Source organism: Carcharodon carcharias, chromosome 30 (assembly GCF_017639515.1).
Source record: "Carcharodon carcharias isolate sCarCar2 chromosome 30, sCarCar2.pri, whole genome shotgun sequence".
Classification (NCBI taxonomy): domain Eukaryota; kingdom Metazoa; phylum Chordata; class Chondrichthyes; order Lamniformes; family Lamnidae; genus Carcharodon; species Carcharodon carcharias.
Genome location: NC_054496.1, coordinates 4896715 through 4918151, shown reverse-complemented (window position 1 = coordinate 4918151; position 21437 = coordinate 4896715). Strand labels below are relative to the sequence as shown.

Here is a 21437-nt window from a genome sequence, read left to right as displayed (position 1 = left end):
AATCTAGCTGTTAAACTCCAGAAGATTGCGGATCTGCACTATCCGACACTGGGTGCAGGGACCAGGTAAGACTGGCGCTTTACATTTCTAATGAGGAACTGTCTCACAGCACTTGTCGAACACCGAATCATTGTCCTGAGGTCTTGAAAGATGATTATATAAATATGAGTTATTGTTGGTTTCTAACATAGCAATGAGCCTTTCACTCAGTGGTACCATCCCCACCCCTGCGCCAGAAGGTGAATCTCATTCCAAACAGTCCAAGCAAGTGGAGACTGCAGCTTCAATGCTGAGTGCTGGATTGGCATGTAGCAGATACTCGTGTTCCATGATTTTGGGTGATCTCTTCTTCATCATATTGGAGCCCATGATAACACCGCCCCCTCTACCTCATATAGGATTAATCTGCCTATCCACTGGTTAAAAAAAATATGCTTACAGCCATGGAAGGAGTGTTCAGGTGGCAGCCTGTCAGAAGACTAGGATAGAGAGATTAGTAGGGCTTCTGAAGCAGCATACTGAGGAATGGAGACTCTTTTGCACCAGTGTTGCACCAAGACATGACATTCAAGAAGAATAGGAAGCTAGGTGAAAGGGTAGCACTGTTAATCAAAGAGGGCATTGATGCAATAGTTAGAGATGACCTTGGTTCAGGAGATCAGGATGTAGAATTGGTTTGGCTGGAGATGAGGAATGGTAGGGGGTAAAAGTAATTAGTAGGAGTGGTTTACAGTCCACCTAACAGTAGCTACGGTGTAGGACAAAAGTATTCAAGAAAAAATATTGTGTGCTTGTGATAAAGAGATGGCAATAATCATGGGTGATTTTAATCTACACATAAATTGGAAAAATTAGATTGGCAGTAGTAGCCTGGATGAGGAGTTCTTAGAATGCTTTCCAGATAGTTTCTTGGAGCAGCATGTTCTGAAACCAACCAGAAAGCGGGTTATATTAGACTTGGTATTGTGTAACGTGACAGGATTAATTAATGGCCTTAGAGTAAAGGCGCCCCTAGGTAGCAGCGACTACTATATGATGGAATTTTACGTTCAGTTTGAAAGGGAGAAGACTAGTATCTTAAACTTAAATAAGGGCAACTATGTGGGGATGAAAGCTGAGCTAGCTGAAGTGAACTAGGAAACTAGCCTAGAGGATAGATCAATAGAGAAGCAGTGGCAGACATTTAAGGGGATATTTCAGAGTTTTCAGAATAAGTACATTCCAATATAAAGAAAAATTCTAAGGGGAGGACCCACTATCCGTGGTTAACTAAAGATGTTAAGGAAAGGATCAAACTTAAGGAAAAAGCATATAACTCCGCAAAGTGGCAGGACAGATGATTGGACAGAATATGACAGAGAATGACTAAAAGGTTAATCGGGAGAAAGAAATTAGTGACAGTGGGGAGTTGATAGTAGATAATAAGGAAATGGTGGAAGAAATGAACAAATATTTTGCTTCTGTGTTCACTATAGAGGATACAAAAAACATTCCAGCAATAGCTGCAAATCAGGAGGTGAACGGGAGAAAGGACCTTGGTGAAATTTAATCACGAGGGAAACGGTACTGAGCAAACTGATGGAGCTGTGGGCTGGCAAGTCTCCGGGTCCTGATGGACTACATCCTAGGGTCTTAAGAGGTGGCTAATGAGGTAATTGATGTGCTGATATTACTTTTCCAAAATTCGCTAGTTCTGGAAAGGTTCCATCAGATTGGAAAGTAGCAAATATAACCCCTGTATTCAAAAAGAGAGGGAGGCAGGAAACTATAGGCCAGTTAGCTTGACGTCTGTCATGGAGAAGTTATTAGAATTGATCATCGAGGAGGCTTTAGCTGGGCACTTAGAAGAGCTCAAGGCAATAGGAAGAGTCAGCATGGTTTTGTGAAAGGAAAATCATGTTTAACCAATTTACTGGAGTTTTTTGAAGGAGTAACATGCGCAGTGGGTAAAGGGGAGCCTGTATACGAACTGTACTTGGATTTCCAGAATGCAGTTGATAAGGTGCCACATCAAAGATTATTACAGAAAATAAAAATGCATGGTGCAGTGGGTAACATATTAACATGGATAGAAGATTGGCTGCCAGAAAGCAGAGAGTATGTATAAAGGCAGGATGTGATGAGTGGACTCCCACAGGGGTTTACTGGGGCCTCAACTTTTTATGATTTATATCAATGATTTAGATGAGGGGAGTGAAGACATGGTAGCTAAATTTACAGATGACACAAAGATAGGAAAGTATGTTGTGAATAGGACATGAGATTGCAGGTGGATAGAGATAGGTTGAGTGAATATGTAAAGATCTGGCAAATGGAGTTTACTGTGGGAAAATGTGATGTTGTTCACTTTGGTAGGAAGAGCAAAAAAGCAGAGTATTACTTAAATGGAGAATGGCTGCATAATTCTAAGGTGCAGAGGGATCTAGGTGTTCTAGTATATGAGTCACAAAAAATTAGTATGCAGGTACAGTGAGTAATTAAGAAGGCTAATGGAATGCTATCCTTTATTACGAGAGGATTGAACATAAAAGTAAGGATGTTATGCTTCAGTTATACAGGGCATTGATGAGACCGTACCTCGAATACTGTGTGCAGTTTTGGTCTCCTTATTGAAGGAGGGATGTAAATGCATTAGAGGCGGTTCAGAGGAGGTTTACTAGATTGATACCTGGAATGGGTGGGTGAGCTTATGAGGAAAGGTTGGACAGACTGGGCTTGTTTCCACTGGAGTTTAGAAGAGTGAGGGGTGATTTGATTGAAGTGTGCAAGATCCTGAATGGCCTTGACAAGGTGGACATTGAAAGCATGTTTCCTGTTGTGGGTGAGTCCAGAACTAGGGGGGACTATTTTAAAATTAGGGGTTGCCCTTTTAGGACAGAGATGAGGAGAAATTTTTTCTCTGAGGGTTGTGCGACTTTGGAACTCTCTGCCTCAGAAGGCGGTGGAGGCGGGGTCACTAAATATTTTTAAGGCAGAGGTCGATAGATTCTTGTTAGGCAAGGGAACCAAAGGTTATCGGGGTTAGATGGGAATATGGAAATCAAAACACAAGCAGATCAGCCATGATCTTATTGAATGGCGGAGCAGGCTCGAGGGGCTGAATGGTCTACTCCAGTTCCTATTTCTTATGTTCTTAGTTTTGATAGCCAACCTAGGTTGAATATAACATAGGTGCTATGCATCATAAATCCCCCAATTACACTAGCCCAGTTAGGTGCCGTGTGAAGCTCCCTCTTTTCCGTTCAAACAACAAACACAACCTTCTCCAGCCCCACTCCAATCTCCGAAAAGAAGAGGAGGCCAAATCATTTCCACCCTCATATTATTGGACTGGATCCACTTAAAACTAGCAAAACATAAACAGCAGATTTCTGTTGCGTAGTTCTTTGTACATCAGCTCGTGGGCATAAGGAAACAAAATATTCTCATCCTGTGATTTACTGTTGAAATTTGAAGGACAGTTTACAGAGCTGTTGGCTCTTACATGGCCACAAATGGCATTTTAGAATATTGACTGTCTGAGGCCAATCTGTTGGAAAATGATTTGAATAAAGGAATCTTCACCTAAATTTGGGTTATCTTCCCTAATGACTCAATGGTGAATGCAGAGGCTGGTGTAGTTATGGGGTTATAAAAGCCATCCCTTGTCTGTAAGGAATTAGCTGGGCGGCTAAAATTAACCTCAGTATCTTAGGTTATAGTGGGGAGGGGGGGCAGGGGGTTAGTTTCAAGGGTCCCTAACTCATTAAATTGCAAAAGAGAACACGAGGTAACAAACTGGTCTAGTGAGGACCTGTCAAAGAGCAACCATGAGTTCCCTCTCCTACAGTGGGTGAACATCAGCTACTTGTGGAGAGAAAGTTGTCAACACCTGTGGACCATAGAAACATTTACAGCACAGAAAAAAGCCATTTGGCTCATTTATACTGTACCAGCCAAAAAAAAAGCATTAGCTCGACTAATCCTATCTTCCAGCTCTTGGTCCATAGGATTATGTAGGTTACAGCATTTCACGTAAGTATCCAATTGTTTTTTTTTTAAATACAATGAGGGTTTCTGCCTTTATCACCCTTTCACACAGTGAGTTCCAGACTCCCAACACCCTCTAAAAGAAAATAATTACTCCTCAAGTCTCCTCTAATCCTTCTACCGATTTAAATCTATGACCCTCTGCTAATGGAGATAGTTCTTTCCTATCTACTTTATCCAGGCCCATCATAATTTTAATCACCTCAGTTAAATTTCTCCTCTGTCCCCAGCCTATCCAATCTTTCCTCTTAGCTAAGATTCTCCAAGCCTGTCAATATCCTCATAATTAGAATGTGCAGGTTTAGGGGAAGAAATGGAAACACTAGCTGAATTTCTCATTCAGAGAGCCAGCATAGACACAATGGGCCAAATGGCCTCCTCCTGTACTGTAATAATTCTCTGATTCTGTGAACTCTCTTCTGTGCCCTCTCTAGTGTGATCACATCCCTCCTGTAATGATGTGAACAGAACTGGACTTAGTACTCTAGCTATGGCCTAATGAATGTTTTATACAGTTCTAGCCTCAACTAATAAAACAAAGGATTCAGTTTGCCCTCTTGGCCACCTTAGCTATCTGGCCTGCTGCCTTCAGTGATCTGTGGACATACACTCCAAGGCCCATATCATGAGTTCACACCTTTAGGACAGATGGGGAGACAGAGGAGCAGGGTGAGCAAGGCAATGGGTGGGCGTGTGAAGGTAACCTGATGAACGTCTAACTTACATCAGAATCTGAGGCATTGGACAAGTGTTTCACCATCAGCTCTTTCCTTGTGCATTCAATACTTCTACCTATTAAAGAGAAGAAAAGTTCCATTAGTAATGGCCCTGATGTACTCACTGTGTTGGTTAGATACTCTGGTCAGATTGACTCGTGTTACTGATGACTGCCATTAAGCACCATTAACTTTATAGGACTCTGTGATGCAAAATGTTACTGTTCTTGCATCCCTGGCAGGAAGGTTATTTCAATTGTTACATAAACACAAATGTTAGGCTCCCCTGACGGCTCAGTCCGAATTAGCTGGGTGAGCACCCCACACCAAGGCTGCAACCATCCTGGTACCAGCTTAGTACCAACACATCGGGTAGTGCCCTCACCAACTGAACCATCAGAGAAAATTTGACAATTGTTCTGTAGACTGGAATGTAAATGGGCAGATGGTTATAACTCCCATGGAGTACTGAGTGAGAGGACAAGACAGTGATTTCCAATTTTAGCTGGTTCGCTCACTGATAACCAGCAACAGGTTAGTGTCAAGTGTTCTGGCCATAAGCAGAACAGTGATCAAAGATAACACAAGGTGTCATGAGATGCCAGTTCCTAGCCATTGTCAAACCTGGAAATATTGTTGGTTTGGAGTGAATCTTTATCCTCCCACCCAAATAAAAAAAAAATCAAATATTGGGCCACTGAGAGGAGAGAAAGATGGTTGTTTGCTCTTGGTAGCAGTTTTTAGAACTGTATTGTAACACTGGCCAAGGATAGCTCATGCCTTGGCGGGGATCCAAGAATGGGAATTAGAGTGAGGATTATGGAGCTCACAGCCACAGCTTAAAATTTAAATGACTTGGGAACACAAAATATATTGTGGATAGGTTTAGATTTTGTGTTAGCTTCTGTTTCCCCTTCTAATGAGATGAAGCTGGTTGTAATATGGGTTCTTTAGATGTCTCAATGATGAGATCTTGAGGCTTGTATATTTAAACATGAACCCTTTATGTTAATCTTTAACTATTTACAAATTCCAGGTTACTGTCATGCATGGTGCTATTATCTCCATGCAGGCTGCTTCCAGAGTGTTCTCTCTAGACTGTTCTCTCAGCCCATTACCACGTGACTCTATACATCATACCGTGGGTGGTGCTATTCTCCAGTCCCACATTAACCCTTGCTCTGCCAAGCATCTTTACATTACAATGGCATGCAGGCACATCATACAACAAAAAATTCAAATTGGACGCTGTTAAAGAACAAGTCATGGAATCTGTGATGTTTAGACTGACCTCTCTTAATCCTGGCAATGGTATTGTTTTGTTTGTTGGAATAACAAAGGTTCTGAATCTGCTCCTGCATATCAATCATTGCTAATCTGTGTGGAAACACAAGTGGGGAACATAAACAATTACAGACCTGATTGGGGTCACACTCAGACTCACTCACTCCACCCTTGGGTTCATACTCACTCCACCCTCGGGTTCATACTCACTCCACCCTTCATGTTCATTTTCTTGTTGGTTGTTCTTGTTTCTCACTCAGCACCATCCCTAACCCCGAGGGTGCTAACTCTTGCTGGTTCCTCACTAAGAGGTCATTCTGTGTGACCCTAGCCAGTGAGTGGCAGCAGAATATTTAGCCTTGGCATAACGTCAGAGCCAAGCCTAATCCTCTCCTCCTGTTCCAGTAAAGATCACTGGATAGCAATCATGAGCAGGACTCCAAAGCCTAGCTGATCTGGACACTGCGACCAATTACTGCACTAGGACTGTTGGAGGTCCTGACTGGCCCCTTGCTACTTCGTATGGATCAGTATTACCCCAGGCATTTATCATTGAGCAGTCCATTCTCACATCATTGCATTCACATTCATTCTCACAATTTCTGCTTCCAGCCAGTTTCTGTGCCACCTACTTAATGTCTTTCAGCTCCTGTTCAGGATCCAGAGACTGCACTTGTCTGCATCTTTGTATTAGTCTCTCTAGAATCTGCGTGGGGGGGGCAAAGAACACAAGATGTTACTTTGATGCACTGATGGCAGCCACAAGACCAACAGCATAAGCTGCCATTACAATGCATTGGCACTATCAAGTAGTCCATTCCACCCCTGCTCTGTGCTGAGTTAGCTGGTAACAGTGGTGGTACCACAGTCAAGTTTGTCTCCATGACCCAAGAACAGTATCAGGCAAAAATCACACTCCTGGTCACTGTTCCGTGACCCCTGTGTGTTCATCAGGGGTGAGGATAAGGTCAAGGCAGTAATGGAGGTTCTTCTGCTGTGTCTGAAATTATAGCCTGAGGTGAGAAGGGAGGAGCGGAGAATATTTTAGACCGATCTCTCTTAAGTATTATTTCCATTCTGCCTCATTGAAAGGCAATTTAGGATTATTTGCAGGATGGCTGACACTGATCAATAAGAGTCATTAGTCCAAAGGAAATCTTATTCTACTAACAGAGAAATAGTGTGTACATTGCAATGGTCTAAACACCCTTTAGGGACCCTGGTGTTTTGAGCAGGACTCCCATTCAGAGATCCTCGTTCCTCTAGGAGACATGTCTTAGACTTCCATTCAAAGAGATTGGCAGCTCAGCTGTAGAGTGTTTGATTCCTGTCAGGTAGCCCCTGCAGTTTAAATTCTTGCCTCAGTTGGTTCATCATAAACTGCACTGTGCACAGGAGCTTCCTAGCACCAGCTGCCCTGTGTCTGCAACATTAATGGCAAATTCCCATTGCACAGAAACACATAGGGGCTTTCCCTGGCTTGGCATTCCCAGTGGTAATGGAGAGTTAATGGATGGACCAAGGTCTCCAATTGAGCTAAGAAGCACGGATAAAGAGAAATTCATGGTGGTAAATAGGTAGTTTAATTCACTATAGCAAGTACTGGTGGGGCTGGAAATCAGGTTTACAGATGTCCATATGGAAGCTCCCTTGAAGCCCGGTGGGAGAGCCCTAGGATATGTCCACAGTGTAGTACCGGTGTTTGACCCGGGACTAGCAAGAAGGACTTGGAGAAAAGTCAACATTAAAATCAACAACAAGGCAAAAGAAACTATTTTGTTGATCTTTTATAAGCAGATGTGAGTTGTAAGTACTTGATTTCCAGCCAGCCAGAAAGTTGGTGCATAATTACAAGGGCAACCAGATTGCAAGTAACTTAAAAAAAACAACAGAATGAAGAGCACAGTGAATAATTATCTTGCTGCTGTACCTGATTATATTTCTTTTGGTTTTGTCTGAGTATCTTGCAATCTGTCAAACTGCTTAACAAATCATCCTCTTGAATAGCTGCAATCAAAAAGGGGACACACGTTGAATGTGTTTTCATTTTATTCCCAGTCTCTCTAGGTTTACATGAGTCGCCCATAATTCTCCCTGGGTTAGTGGGAGGATAATTGGGAGTGGTCTGAGGTGATTTGCTTTCTTTTAGTCCTGGCTTCTGGTGCCTCCTTTGTCCCTGACAGGATACCCTGAGTTGCCACGGATTGGCGCAGAGACTAGCAATCACAGGATTTGCCAACCTCATTTCATGCAGGTATTCAGACACGGTAGACTTCATGAAACCCCTTCAGGCTGCATTTGAACTCAGGCCCTGGGGTGAAGAGACAGACTCTCAATGTCCTGCTTATGTAAGTTTCCCCTCTCCCCACTCCTCTCTGCTGAATACACTGATTAATGAGATAAAGTTCCCAGAGGGCAGCTTTCCAAGCAGTGGGAAGGACTAAGGGGTGCATTACAACCAAACAAACCCTGTCCTCATCCAACCTCCACATGTGCTGTCTGATTTGGGAGGGGGTGGTCATCAGTGAATGGGAGCAGAATTTGTGTCCCCCTTTTTTCCTCTCTAGCCTAGAGATGCTGCAACCAACAGAAATGTTTTAGCTTCACCCTGGCTATGATCTGATTGACCTGGGACCCTCCACATCTTTAAGGCTTAATTCCACACTGGCCACTTTCCCAGTCAGAAAGACTTTGAGGGAGCTGTATTGCTGTTTCTCAGCTGAAGCTGGGAGGGTCCTTTAAACAGACAGGATTCTTCAGCTTCTCCTGCTGCTTTAAATTTATATATAACTACACAAAATATCACACTCTGCTGAGTGATGTGAACAGATAATGGGGTGAAATTGGTCAGGCAGCAGTGTCAAGTGGCCAGTAGCTAATTGCTCAAAATGTGCCCAGTCCAAGATCACCCCCCGATATCTTTTGGGGGTGAAATAATAACTGCTTCAGCCTTGTTTTCAAAGCTTTTTCAATCCTGCGGCGGGTAATTGCCTTGTAAGGTGTTTCCAAAGCGGTATTAAGCTGCTGATAAACACCAATGTGGCATCATCCTGTTGGTACCAAACTCCAATGTGGCATTAATCCACCTATCCGGTACCTCAGCCCGGCCTATCATTTGTCAAGTTTATCAGCCAATACACATCACAATGCAAGTTGGGTAAAGGATACTGACTTAGCTTTCGATTAATTTGCTCTATTTCTTTCCGCAATGATTCACATTCTTCCCATAAAAACTTTTTACTGTAAGAAACAAAAATAATTCAGTTAATCGCTGGATTCTGACATATCAGGGTTCATTTCATTTGATCTACAGCAAATGGAAGAGAAGCTGTCCCCATATGGCATCCCATTATCCATATGTCACTCCGGTCTCTGACGAATTTATTTCAATTGAGACCAAATCCGTTGTTAATTGTTGTAAAACTTTCCCCATCCTTTGCCTGAATCTGTGTTATCAATCAGCAGGCCTTGAAGTTCATTGAAGTTGAAGAACATAAAATCCTGAGCAAGAGAAGGTCATTCAGCCCATCAAGTCCACACCTTCCAGAATCCATAGCTCATTATTCTGTCATGCATTTTCCCATCTATATCACGTGTTAATCCCCTACTGTAAGGAACACTGAGTTCTTTCCCTCACCATCCCTGGAAAAAATATTAGACAGCTCCATTTGTATCTTTCTAACCTCACTCTTCACTTCTCATCAGATACTAAGCCAGCTGACCCCCATTTCTCTCGCTCCTCCAGGAATCTTTTTTCTAATCTGAAACTCACCAACCAGCAAAGCAAATTCCTGCAGAGTTGGAATCAAACCTGCTGCTCCTCAGTGGGAGTCCAACACATTAGTTTGTAGCTACCAGATCAACATTAATCTAGACTTTTATATCATCAAACCTGGGAGTTACTTAGCTGGGATTGTGACTTCATCCAACGATTGCTGCGGGAATCAACGGCCAATGAGTTGTTGAACTGGGATATGGCTCCACAAGCACCGAAAGCTATGCGACGATGAGTAACAGGAGGTTTCTTGACTGTGGGACCATCGACAGACAAATTGTATCTCCCCAGCATTCATAAAAATTGGGGGCGGTGGGGTGGGGTGGGGGTGGGGGTGGGGGTTTCTCTGACATCAATAAAGAATGGAAATCTTGGCCATTATCCCTTCCCTGACTAATTTCTAGACACCTGTGCCCTAACGGAGATTGGATCAGGACCTGGGGTTTGATCTCACTGAGCTCTGTTAAGTTTTACATATTTTTTTTGTAATAAAAGTCTTCATTTTCTCTCTCTTTGCATTGCCTACCTCTCATGTATTTCTGCAGCAAGTTCTTCGGCATGGCTGCTGGTCTCTGTTGTCTGCACTTGGTTTTCTGTTTGCTGGACTGCCTCTTGTGCTTTGGTTAGGTTTGAGGACAGTTCTTTCTTCCAGTCTTCAATCTTTCTGTCTATCATTAAATTAATTCTGTCCTCTTCAATATTACTGCTCATGCTCAGTCTCCTCACTTCCGCTGTGTAAGACATAAATAGTTTACCAATGTGATGAAAGTGGCCATACCATCTGTCCACTGTCTTTACTATCTGTCAGGTTTCGGGTGGGGAAGTGTGGGCCTGCCATCTCATATAGATGGCGTAGTGAGTCAGTGCACAAATTCAGCAGCATCATTCCAACGGGGACATGGTTACAGTCACTCCCTCTAGTTCACGTTGAGCTCCCAATCTCAGCCGTGGGGAGGCATTAAAGAGAAACCAAGGTGAGGGTCAGAAATGAGGTTTCTCCTCTGGGTCTGTTGGATGACTTTGAGTCTCTGTCAACAGTATTGGGTCTTGGATGTGGGAGCAGATTAGTGGACTGGCCTCAGATCTGAAGATGGTATAAGAAGAAAATCGAGGATTCAGACCAGAAAAGAAACAAACAATTTGTACCAGTCCACACTCATTCTTGGCTGAGTTAGTTGTTCTTAGCCAATGTGAGATGGGAGACAATTGGAAAGTGCACACGTGTGAATAGGATTGCTGCAGCTGATTTCCCCTTATGATTGAATATCTTACCAACCGACACTATCGGGGCACATACATGACAAATGGCGCCCCCTTGCTTGAAGTACTGGAGGGTGGTTACCAACCCAGCATGAGTTAACATCTTTTTGACAGGGAGTAGCAAGGTTAACAAAATAGAATGAATAAATACGACTCATTGTGCTGAGGGAGTGCTGCACATTCTGAGGCTCTGTCTTTCAGGTGAGACATTAAACCAAGGTCCCATCTATCTTCTTGGTGAACATAAAAGATCCCATGGCACTATTTCAGATAAGCTGGGGAGTTCTCTCTGGTGTCTTGACAAATATTTACCCCTCAACCAACATCACTAAAACAGATTATCTGGCCAATGATCTTATTTATGTTTCTGGGACTTGCTGTGACCAAATTTGCTGCTGTGTTTCCCACAGAGCCACAGGGACTACACTTCAGAAATACTTCACTGGCTGTAAAGCGCTTTGATGATGTGAAAGGTGCTATTAATAAATGCAACTTCTTTCTTTCATCTTTACCTCTCCATTGGTACTGGGTTCATATTTTGCCGCTATCCACATTCAAGTTGCCTTCCTTGAAGTGTGTGCTGGGATAGTAAGTGTGGGCAGGCTTTTGGCTATGAAGGGTCCACACCACTGCTGCCACTATCTCCTATCCCCCTGCCACACCCTTATTCTCCCACTGTGCATCCTAATAACCTAAACTTATCCTTCCAGATTTTAGTAAATATTTGTTAGATCATAAATATTGAGGCCACCTGGAGGCTCCTCTCATGGGCTAGATCTTGGTCTGTACGGCTTATACCACAATTATTGATACCTATAACTGCTGAGCCACTGGAACCATTCTTTTATTCATTCATGGGATGTGGGCGTCACTGGCTCAGCCAGCACTTATTGCCCATCCCTAATTGCCCTTGAGAAGCTGGTGAGCTGCCTTCTTGAACCACTACAGTCCATGTGGTGTAGGTACACCCACAGTGCTGATAGGGAGTTCCAGGATTTTGACCCAGTGACAGTGAAGGAACAGCGATATATTCCCAAGACAGAATAGTGAGTGGCTTGGAGGGGAAATTCCAGGTAGTGGTGTTCCCATCTATCTGCTGCCCTTGTCCTTCTAGATCGTGGTGGTCATGGGTTTTGAAGGTGCTGTCTAAGAAGCCTTGGTGAGTTCCTGCAGTGCATTTTGTAGATGGTACCCACTGCAGACACAATGTATCATGGGTGGAAAGAGTGAATGTTTGTGGATGTGGTGCTGATCAAGTGAGCTGCTTTGTCCTGGATGGTGTCAAGCTTCTTGAGTGTTGTGGGAGCTGCACTCATCCAGGCAAGTGGGGAGTATTCCATCACACTCCTGACTTGTGCCTTGTAGATGGTGGACAAGCTCTGGGGAGTTAGGAAGTGAGTTACTCGCCACAGGATTCCTAGCCTCTGACCTGCTCCTGTAGCTACAGTATTTATATGGCTAGTCCAGTTTAGTTTCTGGTCAATGATAATCCCCAGGATGTTGATAGTGAGGGATTCAGCGATGGTAATGCCACTGAATGTTATGGGGCGATGGTTAGATTCTCTCTTGTTGGTTCCCTCACCACCTGCCGCAGACCTAGTCTAGCAGCTATGTCATTTAGGAATTGGCTATCTCAGTCAGTAGTGGTGCTACCGAGCCACTCTTGGTGATACACATTGAAGTCCCCCATCCAAAGTACATATGTGCCCTTGCCACCCTCAGTGCTTCCTCTAAGTGATGTTCAACATGGAAGAGTACTGATTCATCAGCTGAGGCCGGGGGGGTGGTGCAGTTGAGGATGGGGTGCTTTGTGATAATCAGCAGGAGGTTTCTTTGCCCATGTTTGACCTGATGCCATGAGACTTCATGGGTCTGCAGTCTATGTTGAGGACTCCCAGGGCAACTCCCTCCCGACTGTATACCACTGTGTCACCACCTCTGCTGGGTCTGTCCTGCTGGTGGGACAGGTCACACCCAGGGATGGTGATGGTGGAGTCTGGGACATTATCTGTAAGGTATGATTCCGTGAGGATGACTATGTCAGGCTGTTGCTTGACTAGTCTGTGAGACAGCTCTCCCAATTTTGGCACTAGCCCTCAGATGTTAGTAATGAGGAATTTGCCGGGTTGACAGGGCTGAGATTGCTGTTGTCGTTTCCGGTGCCTAGGTCGATGCCGGGTGGTCCGTCCAGTTAGATTCCTTATTGACTTTCTAGTGGCTTGCTAAGGCATTTAAGAGTCAACCACATTACTGTGGATCTGGAGTCACGTGTAGGCCAGACCAGGTAAGGAAGGGAGGCATTAGTGAACCAGATGGGTTTCTACGACAATTGACAATGGTTTCATGGTCAATATTAGACTTTTAATTTCAGATATTTATTGATTAAATTCAAACTCCACCATCTGCCGTGGTGGGATTCAAGCTCAGGTCCCCAAAGCGTTACACTGGGCCTCTGGATTACTCATCTAGTGACTACACCATTAACACCCCCATATAACCTCAGATAACAGATGTTCAAAGATGTTTGGGCAGTGCCAGATTTGGCCAAGAGCTTACTGGGAAATATGGTGCTAGCTCCTGACCACTTCCTGAACCCAGCCCCCTGCCCATCCTGGTCACTCTCTACCAACCCCAATCCTCACTGTGCCCCATGTCTGGCCTACATACATTTCCCTGTTCCACGTACCCTCCAGTAGTCGGATCTGCTGTTGATGATGGCTTCGCTCCTTTGCTAGGAGGCTCACTGTTTGATTCAAGGATTCAATGGTCTAGGAATAAAGTAAACTGTGAGAACAAAAGCAACAACGCATCTCACTAGCACTGTGCACTGTTAAACCAAATGGCAACTTCTGTTACAAATACGTAGGGCACACAGACATACGGCATAAGATTAATTACGAATATGTCAGAATCTCTTTTATAAGGAATAGCGGCTGTGGGGGACATACTGGACAAGACAACAGATAGTGCAGGGGAGAGATGTGAACACAGAACAGAAAGTGACGGGGGAGTGACAGTAACAGATAGCTGGAGGTGGGTGCATGATGCAGAATAACAGTGTTGCATAGTAGATGATGGGTTGCAGCAAGCGCGTTCTTTTACTTTCTTTGCTGTGCTTAGCAATGCATACAAGACAAACCATTTCTTCCACGTGTTTACATCCAGTAGATTGTGCTCTGGGTCGTTTTGTAATAAAGTCCCTCATTTGATTGGATATGTGGCTAGCCTGCCTCTGCTCGATGCAATAAGGAGAGAGTCACTCCACCCAGGACTAACCCAGCATTCAGAGGCCAGGCTGCTATGGGGGATTTCACTGCATTCCCACCAGTCGTCAGTTCTCTGTTGGCTGTTAAAGCATTATACGTGGACTGGACACTCTCACCTTATCTTTCCAGTGGAATGAAACTCGAACCTACAACCTTCCAGCTCAGAGATAGGAATGTTAGCCCTGAGTCTAGGCTCATTCCTAAGCAGGTAATTTGCACAATAGATAGTCTGTTAAACAGAAGATAAGATAATGCTAGGGTGTGTGTTATAGGGAATATAACTGATAACAGGAAGGTTCTACATGGAAAATAACAGCACATCAGGCATAGGATGTCTGATAAGTGACAGTACATGACATGGAGGGTAACGAGGAGTTACGTGGAGGGTGATGAGGCTGAGTTACGTGGAGGGTGATGAGGCTGAGTTAATGGAGGGTGACGAGGCTGAGTTAATGGAGGGTGACGAGGCTGAGTTAATGGAGGGTGACGAGGCTGAGTTAATGGAGGGTGACGAGGCTGAGTTAATGGAGGGTGACGAGGCTGAGTTACGTGGAGGGTGACGAGGCTGAGTTACGTGGAGGGTGACGAGGCTGAGTTACGTGGAGGGTGACGAGGCTGAGTTACGTGGAGGGTGACGAGGCTGAGTTACGTGGAGGGTGACGAGGCTGAGTTACGTGGAGGGTGACGAGGCTGAGTTACGTGGAGGGTGACGAGGCTGAGTTACGTGGAGGGTGACGAGGCTGAGTTACGTGGAGGGTGACGAGGCTGAGTTACGTGGAGGGTGACGAGGCTGAGTTACGTGGAGGGTGACGAGGCTGAGTTACGTGGAGGGTGACGAGGCTGAGTTACGTGGAGGGTGACGAGGCTGAGTTACGTGGAGGGTGACGAGGCTGAGTTACGTGGAGGGTGACGAGGCTGAGTTACGTGGAGGGTGACGAGGCTGAGTTACGTGGAGGGTGACGAGGCTGAGTTACGTGGAGGGTGACGAGGCTGAGTTACGTGGAGGGTGACGAGGCTGAGTTACGTGGAGGGTGACGAGGCTGAGTTACGTGGAGGGTGACGAGGCTGAGTTACGTGGAGGGTGACGAGGCTGAGTTACGTGGAGGGTGACGAGGCTGAGTTACGTGGAGGGTGACGAGGCTGAGTTACGTGGAGGGTGACGAGGCTGAGTTACGTGGAGGGTGACGAGGCTGAGTTACGTGGAGGGTGACGAGGCTGAGTTACGTGGAGGGTGACGAGGCTGAGTTACGTGGAGGGTGACGAGGCTGAGTTACGTGGAGGGTGACGAGGCTGAGTTACGTGGAGGGTGACGAGGCTGAGTTACGTGGAGGGTGACGAGGCTGAGTTACGTGGAGGGTGACGAGGCTGAGTTACGTGGAGGGTGACGAGGCTGAGTTACGTGGAGGGTGACGAGGCTGAGTTACGTGGAGGGTGACGAGGCTGAGTTACGTGGAGGGTGACGAGGCTGAGTTACGTGGAGGGTGACGAGGCTGAGTTACGTGGAGGGTGACGAGGCTGAGTTACGTGGAGGGTGACGAGGCTGAGTTACGTGGAGGGTGACGAGGCTGAGTTACGTGGAGGGTGACGAGGCTGAGTTACGTGGAGGGTGACGAGGCTGAGTTACGTGGAGGGTGACGAGGCTGAGTTACGTGGAGGGTGACGAGGCTGAGTTACGTGGAGGGTGACGAGGCTGAGTTACGTGGAGGGTGACGAGGCTGAGTTACGTGGAGGGTGACGAGGCTGAGTTACGTGGAGGGTGACGAGGCTGAGTTACGTGGAGGGTGACGAGGCTGAGTTACGTGGAGGGTGACGAGGCTGAGTTACGTGGAGGGTGACGAGGCTGAGTTACGTGGAGGGTGACGAGGCTGAGTTACGTGGAGGGTGACGAGGCTGAGTTACGTGGAGGGTGACGAGGCTGAGTTACGTGGAGGGTGACGAGGCTGAGTTACGTGGAGGGTGACGAGGCTGAGTTACGTGGAGGGTGACGAGGCTGAGTTACGTGGAGGGTGACGAGGCTGAGTTACGTGGAGGGTGACGAGGCTGAGTTACGTGGAGGGTGACGAGGCTGAGTTACGTGGAGGGTGACGAGGCTGAGTTACGTGGAGGGTGACGAGGCTGAGTTACGTGGAGGGTGACGAGGCTGAGTTACGTGGAGGGTGACGAGGCTGAGTTACGTGGAGGGTGACGAGGCTGAGTTACGTGGAGGGTGACGAGGCTGAGTTACGTGGAGGGTGACGAGGCTGAGTTACGTGGAGGGTGACGAGGCTGAGTTACGTGGAGGGTGACGAGGCTGAGTTACGTGGAGGGTGACGAGGCTGAGTTACGTGGAGGGTGACGAGGCTGAGTTACGTGGAGGGTGACGAGGCTGAGTTACGTGGAGGGTGACGAGGCTGAGTTACGTGGAGGGTGACGAGGCTGAGTTACGTGGAGGGTGACGAGGCTGAGTTACGTGGAGGGTGACGAGGCTGAGTTACGTGGAGGGTGACGAGGCTGAGTTACGTGGAGGGTGACGAGGCTGAGTTACGTGGAGGGTGACGAGGCTGAGTTACGTGGAGGGTGACGAGGCTGAGTTACGTGGAGGGTGACGAGGCTGAGTTACGTGGAGGGTGACGAGGCTGAGTTACGTGGAGGGTGACGAGGCTGAGTTACGTGGAGGGTGACGAGGCTGAGTTACGTGGAGGGTGACGAGGCTGAGTTACGTGGAGGGTGACGAGGCTGAGTTACGTGGAGGGTGACGAGGCTGAGTTACGTGGAGGGTGACGAGGCTGAGTTACGTGGAGGGTGACGAGGCTGAGTTAATGGAGGGTGACGAGGCTGAGTTAATGGAGGGTGACGAGGCTGAGTTAATGGAGGGTGACGAGGCTGAGTTAATGGAGGGTGACGAGGCTGAGTTAATGGAGGGTGACGAGGCTGAGTTAATGGAGGGTGACGAGGCTGAGTTACGTGGAGGGTGACGAGGCTGAGTTACGTGGAGGGTGACGAGGCTGAGTTACGTGGAGGGTGACGAGGCTGAGTTAATGGAGGGTGACGAGGCTGAGTTAATGGAGGGTGACGAGGCTGAGTTACGTGGAGGGTGACGAGGCTGAGTTAATGGAGGGTGACGAGGCTGAGTTACGTGGAGGGTGACGAGGCTGAGTTAATGGAGGGTGACGAGGCTGAGTTACGTGGAGGGTGACGAGGCTGAGTTAATGGAGGGTGACGAGGCTGAGTTAATGGAGGGTGACGAGGCTGAGTTAATGGAGGGTGACGAGGCTGAGTTACGTGGAGGGTGACGAGGCTGAGTTACGTGGAGGGTGACGAGGCTGAGTTAATGGAGGGTGATGAGGTTGAGTTAATGGAGGGTGACGAGGCTGAGTTAATGGAGGGTGACGAGGCTGAGTTAATGGAGGGTGACGAGGCTGAGTTAATGGAGGGTGATGAGGCTGAGTTAATGGAGGGTGATGAGGCTGAGTTAATGGAGGGTGACGAGGCTGAGTTACGTGGAGGGTGACGAGGCTGAGTTAATGGAGGGTGACGAGGCTGAGTTAATGGAGGGTGACGAGGTTGAGTTAATGGAGGGTGACGAGGCTGAGTTAATGGAGGGTGACGAGGCTGAGTTAATGGAGGGTGACGAGGCTGAGTTAATGGAGGGTGATGAGGCTGAGTTAATGGAGGGTGATGAGGCTGAGTTAATGGAGGGTGACGAGGCTGAGTTACGTGGAGGGTGACGAGGCTGAGTTAATGGAGGGTGACGAGGCTGAGTTAATGGAGGGTGACGAGGCTGAGTTACGTGGAGGGTGACGAGGCTGAGTTAATGGAGGGTGACGAGGCTGAGTTAATGGAGGGTGACGAGGCTGAGTTAATGGAGGGTGATGAGGCTGAGTTAATGGAGGGTGATGAGGCTGAGTTAATGGAGGGTAATGAGGCTGAGTTAATGGAGGGTGATGAGGCTGAGTTAATGGAGGGTGATGAGGCTGAGTTAATGGAGGGTGATGAGGCTGAGTTACGTGGAGGGTGACGAGGCTGAGTTAATGGAGGGTGACGAGGCTGAGTTACATGGAGGGTGATGAGGCTGAGTTAATGGAGGGTGATGAGGCTGAGTTAATGGAGGGTAAGAATACATGAGAAAGGAGTAACTTGTGAAGTCAGAAAAAAAAATGTTTTTTGCCTGAGTCTTACTCTGGTTTGGACTTCAATGTGGAACTTGATGACCTCGAGCTCATCCATCAGGTGCTTGCTGTCAGATGGAGATCCCGAGTGGGCTTCAGTGAAACTTCGCACTTTATTAAATGTAGGGTCTGAAAAACAAGAGGAGTTTCATCAGGCCTGCTGGTCAGGTTGTCTTTTTAATCACAATAAACACTTGTGCTGATGGATGCAGATTTGACTTGAAATATGAACACATATCCCCACCTTTCTGGTGACAGCCGCCAAACTTCAACGTCTGCTGCAATGGAAGAAAATAATATCAGTGATTCAATACTAACTTCTGGGAGAGTTTGAGACTGGCTCCAAATTTACTCATTCTGTACTCTATACAGGAATAAACTATTTGCCCCACCAGTTTGCTACACCACTTTGTCAGCAACAGTTACTCTATCACTTTACATCCATATCCTTTGAAATTCTTGCTTCCAAAGTAACTTTTCCAGTTTAAATGACTTAATGGGCTCTGGAACTATGGTTCAGATCTTTTTAGTTTTTTTCCTGAATTCTCTTGCCTCCTCTCAGTGTTGGACTGACTAAGCCAGCGCAGGAGGATCCCAGAATACGCTCCAGTGCACAGGCACTGCAACAGATGGTGCTACAGCTGACTGCAACAGTCCCAAATAACCAAGAGAGAAACATCAAGGATCCCTGCTCTTGTTTGCTATCCAGTGGCTCCTGCTGGATAGTATATATGAATGTAAAGTGCATAAGGCCCTCCACCACTAAATGGCCTCACCTCTCCAATACTTGAAACATTTACTTTTGGGAATTCCCCTCAAATAATTCGGAAATGTCAAATTGATCGTCTTGAAGTCTAATTTCCAAAGGAAACAAATTACCTTCAGATCTCTGATCCCTGGAACCATACCCCCCTACCCCACCACCCCCCAGTTAGGAATCATAATCTTGCAGTGTTGGCAATATATATATAATGTATGTGGTATGGTTTGCAGGGAGGGTGGGAGCAAGCTTTACCTTGCAGCTTACAGACAGCCCAGGAGCTGCTCCTGGTGCGAGTTCCTGGGATTCACTAGCATAGCTGTTTGCTGCAGTTATTCCCACCACTGCTCTTTTTAAGTGAAATCCCACTAACAGGCCGCTCTTGCTGTTCAATGCTTGGATTATACGCCTGTTGCTGTCAGCATCTTAGTCCAGTGTCTGCAGTAGAACACAAATGGCAAACAGACCTTTGAGCATTTCCCTTAAATGGCGCAGCCTTTTGTCCCTGGCTGACTACTCTCCATATCACTTCAGCCCACACTGAGCGAGAGGCAATTCATCTGTCTGCCACCTTCTTCGTTTAACTGCAGTTAGGAGTCAACCCATTTCTGGAACCATTATCAGAACGCTCAGCAGACCGTGAGCTGCGCTGGATTAGCAACAACTTGCATTGATGTGGCAGGTCAGGCAGCATCTGTGGAGAGAAACAGAGTTAATGTGGCAAGATGACCTTCCATCAAAACTGATGAAAGGTCATCTTGAGTTGAAACATTACCTTACAAAGCTTGACCTGCTGAGTATTTCCAGCATTTTCTGTTTAATTTCAGATTCCCAGCATCCAGTGTTTTGCTTTTGCATTTCTGTAGCATCTTTAATGTAGGTAACCATCACAAGGCTCTTCACAGGAGCATTATCAGACAACACTTGATAACAAGCCACATTGGGAGATATTAGATTAGACTTGATTAAAGAGATAGGTTTTAAGGAGGGAGGGAGGGAGAGAGAAGCAGAGAGAGAGAGAGAGAGAGAGAGAGAGAGAAAGAGAGAGAGAGAGGTTTAGGGAGGATATTCCAGAGTTTAGGGACTTGGCAGCTGAATGTACAGCTGTACATAGTGGGGTGAAGGAAATTGAGGATGCACAAGAGGTCAAACTGGAGGGAGTGCAGAGACCTCAGAGGGTTGTAGAGCTGGAGGAGATTACAGCTCAATCACATGGTTGGAGGAATTTGAACATTGCCAACACTGCTTTGCAATTTTGAGGTAAAATGTAAGAGATTGTCCCCTCCCCAGCACAGCCTCTACCCATCATTACTCTAGGGTTCCATTTGCACAGACCTGAATATTGATCTTAACTTGCCCTTTGAATCTATTGCAGGTGGAAACAGTACATGACGGCTCACAACTCAATTCCCAATAGGACCCAAATGAGAGCACCTGGCTTGCTATCTTTGTATCATCTGGGTACATCAATGGCCGGATGCCCCTAGTTAACAAGGTATGAAATAGCTTGTTTTGGGGGTAGCAGAAGGTGTTTTGGAAGATGTGATATTAAGGAATATAATAGCTCTGTTTTCAGTGAGTTCTGAATGCTTGATGTGCCGGAAACTGGAGCTCTTACCATGATGGGAATGTCAAGATTGTGTCATATGCATAAATATAGCTGAGGACTGGCCTATTTTTCATCAGATTCACAAGGATACTCTAAGTTAAAGGGGTGTAGCTGAGGGACATGGGGAGAGCTTTGGAATCGCACCACAGGAATGGTCATTGGTGACACCTGATTCATCACTACCCAACTTGTTCTGCGGCAGCACTGGTAGGTACTACTATTTGGACTTTGGGACACTCAGTAATAAGAATTGCTTGAGGTGTTTTCTCTCTACTCACGTAACTCAGTATTTGCCCTCGTCTTTTACTACAGCTGGGCAGACTGATCCCATTCAAAAACAGAATTACCTGGAAAAACTCAGCAGTTCTGGCAGCATCCGTGGAGAGAGAAACAGAGTTAACGTTTTGAGTCCTTATGACTCTCCTTCGGGGTCAAAGAGGGGTAGAAATGTGATGGATTTTATACTGTGATAGATTTTATTCTGTTTTTGTTTCAGATTTACAGCATCCGCAGTATTTGGCTTTCATCCTAGATAGGCTGGGGTTGTTTTGATTGGAACAGCACAGGCTGCGGGAGATTTAATTGCCGTG

At 46.3% G+C, this 21437-nt stretch overlaps 1 protein-coding gene and 1 long non-coding RNA gene across 9 annotated transcripts in view; one reads left to right on the top strand and one right to left on the bottom strand.

Moving 5' to 3' along the window:
• The window catches only part of LOC121271361 (myosin-13-like), a 35222-nt gene that overhangs the window by 661 nt on the left and 13124 nt on the right, over positions 1-21437 (bottom strand). For 4 of the 8 annotated variants that reach the window (XM_041177319.1, XM_041177317.1, XM_041177320.1 and 1 more), the window contains exons 3-11: positions 18723-18756; positions 18489-18607; positions 13751-13832; positions 10331-10535; positions 9202-9269; positions 7960-8036; positions 6662-6735; positions 6037-6122; positions 4754-4821 (exon numbers count right to left, since the gene is read on the bottom strand). In XM_041177319.1, the coding sequence (XP_041033253.1) occupies positions 4754-4821; positions 6037-6122; positions 6662-6735; positions 7960-8036; positions 9202-9269; positions 10331-10535; positions 13751-13832; positions 18489-18607; positions 18723-18756 (813 nt within the window). Of the gene's footprint in view, positions 1-4753; positions 4822-6036; positions 6123-6661; positions 6736-7959; positions 8037-9201; positions 9270-10330; positions 10536-13750; positions 13833-18488; positions 18608-18722; positions 18757-19493; positions 19677-19705; positions 19754-21437 lie in introns of those variants that run through there. The other 4 variants (XM_041177323.1, XM_041177324.1, XM_041177325.1 and 1 more) reach the window with 4 other exon arrangements.
• On the top strand, positions 1511-21045 carry LOC121271364. Its single transcript, XR_005941706.1, has 3 exons — positions 1511-1651; positions 20614-20733; positions 20925-21045. It is a non-coding gene; the product is annotated as an uncharacterized LOC121271364 (long non-coding RNA).